The sequence below is a fragment of the Kazachstania africana genome, chromosome 9, assembly GCF_000304475.1.
Source record: "Kazachstania africana CBS 2517 chromosome 9, complete genome".
In the NCBI taxonomy this organism is placed as follows: Eukaryota; Fungi; Ascomycota; class Saccharomycetes; order Saccharomycetales; family Saccharomycetaceae; genus Kazachstania; species Kazachstania africana.
In genome coordinates this window covers 8,311-12,393 of record NC_018948.1, presented here as the reverse complement: position 1 = coordinate 12,393, position 4,083 = coordinate 8,311, and the positions used below count along the sequence as shown (strand labels likewise).

At 41.1% G+C, this 4,083-nt stretch overlaps 1 protein-coding gene across 1 annotated transcript; it reads left to right on the top strand.

The window, feature by feature from the left end:
* Window positions 1-569: 569 nt before the first annotated feature.
* KAFR0I00100 (uncharacterized protein) lies at window positions 570-3,788 on the top strand (the record flags this gene model as incomplete). The annotated part of the gene is made up of 1 exon (XM_003958877.1): window positions 570-3,788. One exon carries the CDS (start codon window positions 570-572, stop codon window positions 3,786-3,788), a length of 3,219 nt encoding a protein of 1,072 aa, XP_003958926.1.
* Between the last annotated feature and the right edge of the window lie 295 nt (window positions 3,789-4,083).

Sequence of the window (4,083 nt, the reverse complement as noted above, 5' to 3'; positions counted from 1 at the left end):
TAAAATTAAAGATAAAACATAAGTAAATACATGTTGATCCGTTAAATCCCTTTTCCTCATAATACCAGATAGTACACCGTTTACAGAAAACAAAAGAAAGTACGAACATCTAAGAAAGTATAATAATTTGAAAATCACTATTATTTCACCAAGATTTATACTGTAAAATTGAATGGGTAATGTGAGGAAATTTTCAGGCACATGGACCATTGCTAAAAGCCTGAAACTATACCCTGAGAAATGCATTTCTCTAAACGAATTGATAAGGTTTCTTAGCCTGGCCTACTTCCACATCTCTGCTCAATCTCTAGCTTTTTGACAACAAACCCTCGACCATAAAAAGTAGCTTCCTTGTTATTTGTGCCTGCTCCTATTGCATTTGGGAATACTTTGGAATGCAGACTACTAGTATATTTAGATTTCACCATTTTTATCTTCCAGTCGAGAATACTTGTATATAAAGAGTTCGTTTTTATGTGCTTTTGGCCCGTTTTCTTTCCATCTAGACATTCCCTTAATCAGAAGGAAATATCAAAACTTTACGTTTACAGTTAGGAAGGTTTAATCACATGATTTTCTACAAAATTTTAGCAATTCCTCTATTGCTTTGTTTGCATCTGGCAACCGTGGCCAGAGCTACCATTACATACACAGGCGATTCTGTCATACAAGGTTCGACGTATTACTTTGAGCCTGTTTATGTGGAATCTACATCTATTATTGTCATCAAGTCTGGTTTGTTTCACTATTTCTGGAGTACATTAAGGGTCTATGGTAGTCTTTATATTTGCGAGACTAGTAGTTTAGATCTTGGTATGACGATCAGTCTCAAAAGTGACTATTACAATTATGGGAATACTGTAATCGATGACACCAGCGGTCTTTCAGGCGGTTCCGTGACCTTTTCCGGTACCAATTGGGAGAATTACGGGAACGTGTGGTTTGCAGGTAAATATACTTTGGTAGGCTCAGTCAGTTTTGAAATTTCTAGTTCAAATATACTTAACAGCGGACTTTTATCCGTATCACAGGCAAGCTATAGTTCGGGTGCTGTATTTAACTTGGGTTCATCATCTTCAACGTTGGAGAATAATGGAACAATTTGTGCTACTCAGCTTACACTTTCTCCGGAAACTACTATACAAGGTAGCGGCTGCATCACACTTAATAATGATGCTGTTCTAAGTATAAGCAACATCAAATCATATCCGTTGACAAATCAAACCATTTACATGAAGAATTCAACATCTAGTATCTACATCACTCATAGATCGACCACCCAAAGCTTAGTGGTTCGGGGTTTTGGTGATAGCAACACCATTCAGTTAAGTACTTCCATCGACTCGTATTCGTATGACTCATCTAGTGGTATACTTGAGGTTATATCAACTTCGCTACTCACGACGCTGACCCTTAACATAGATATAGGAACTGGATACAATTTGAATTATCTTTCCACATCAGCTAGTGGTCTTCTTACTGGCAAAGATACAATAAGTTACTCTGCCGCAGCTCCTGATACCTCCGTTCCAAGTAGCTGTACCGAATGCACCGAAATACCATCATGCGACTCTATTGATTATTCGTCGTATAGCACGTTGTCAAATACATTCACTGCATCCGATGATGGAAGCTCTACAACATACGATCTGTCTTCCTCCACTTATTATTCTAGTTCATTGCAAGAAACCTACACCACCGATATCTCGACATTCAGTTCTCCAAACTCTACAATGTCTGCATCTTCCTCCTACAGCGACATATCTAGCTGGTTGGAACAGTCCTACAGTAGCAGCAGTTCTATTTACACTACTAAATCCTCTTCTGTGAGTGAATCAAAATCCACTACTACCATCACTTCGGGCTCTACTACTTACACTGCGGTCATCTCTGATTACACAACCACTGACTCTGCTGGATCTACGTACACTACTCAATCCACCATCACCACAGATGATGTAGATGTTGGATCTACGTACACTACTCAATCCACCATCACCACAGATGATGTAGATGCCATGTCCAAGTACACTACTACCATCACTTCGGGCTCTTCCACTTACACTGCGGTCATCTCTGATTACACAACCACTGACTCTGCTGGATCTACATACACTACTCAATCTACCATCACCACAGATGATGTAGATGCTGAGTCCAAGTACACTACTACCATCACTTCGGGCTCTTCCACTTACACTGCGGTCATCTCTGATTACACAACCACTGACTCTGCTGGATCTACGTACACTACTCAATCCACCATCACTACAGATGATGTAGATGCTGAGTCCAAGTACACTACTACCATCACTTCGGGCTCTTCCACTTACACTGCGGTCATCTCTGATTACACAACCACTGACTCTGCTGGATCTACGTACACTACTCAATCCACCATCACCACAGATGATGTAGATGCTGAGTCCAAGTACACTACTACCATCACTTCGGGGTCTACTACTTACACTGCGGTCATCTCTGATTACACAACCACTGACTCTGCTGGATCTACGTACACTACTCAATCCACCATCACTACAGATGATGTAGATGCTGAGTCCAAGTACACTACTACCATCACTTCGGGTTCTACTACTTACACTGCGGTCATCTCTGATTACACAACCACTGACTCTGCTGGATCTACGTACACTACTCAATCCACCATCACCACAGATGATGTAGATGTTGGATCTACGTACACTACTCAATCCACTATCACCACAGATGATGTAGATGCCATGTCCAAGTACACTACTACCATCACTTCGGGCTCTTCCACTTACACTGCGGTCATCTCTGATTACACAACCACTGACTCTGCTGGATCTACGTACACTACTCAATCCACCATCACCACAGATGATGTAGATGCTGAGTCCAAGTACACTACTACCATCACTTCGGGCTCTTCCACTTACACTGCGGTCATCTCTGATTACACAACCACTGACTCTGCTGGATCTACGTACACTACTCAATCCACCATCACCACAGATGATGTAGATGCTGAGTCCAAGTACACTACTACCATCACTTCGGGCTCTTCCACTTACACTGCCACAGTCTCTGATTACACAACGACTGACTCCGCTGGATCTACTTACACTACGCAATCTACCATCACCACAGATGATGTCGATGCTGAGTCCAAGTACACTACTACCGTCACTTCGGGCTCTTCCACTTACACTGCCACAGTCTCTGATTACACAACCACTGACTCTGCTGGATCTACGTACACTACGCAATCTACCGTCACCACAGATGATGTAGATGCTGAGTCCAAGTACACTACTACCATCACTTCGGGCTCTTCCACTTACACTGCGGTCATCTCTGATTACACAACCACTGACTCTGCTGGATCTACGTACACTACTCAATCCACCATCACTACAGATGATGTAGATGCTGAGTCCAAGTACACTACTACCATCACTTCGGGTTCTACTACTTACACTGCGGTCATCTCTGATTACACAACCACTGACTCTGCTGGTTCGTTTTACACAACTGCATCAACCGTGATTATTGAAGAAATTGAGTCGGGAATCGGAAATGAAGTCGTTTATGGCTCTTACGCTACTACGCCTACAATTGCTACCTCTACAAAGGCTCTTTCTGTTATTACGAAAGATCAGGCAACATCTACTTCTGCAACCCCTGGTAATACGGCCACCTTTACTTCTTACGAAGGATCTGGTAATTCCTTGAAGGGATTTTCATTAAACCGCTATTTCACTATTGTGGTGGTTTCTTTATTAAATTTTTTCCTAATTTAATTTATTTAGACGCAGATGAATGATGAAATGGTTTGCTATTATTTTTTTGTAGTAGCCTAATTGTTCTTTTTTTATTGTTCGTACAATTCTGTATATATATATTTAGATACCCTTAACAAGAATTCTGTCCTTTTTCAGTCTTTAATTGTATTAGATAACGATACTCTTTCTTCCTGCATATAACCGAGTATAAGAATTCCCGTTGCGGTCATAGACAGCCAAAGTCCTTGGAATAAATTATATATGTATTTGCATGTCACCACTAAATAATAACATACGCATGTAGTTTCAGAGA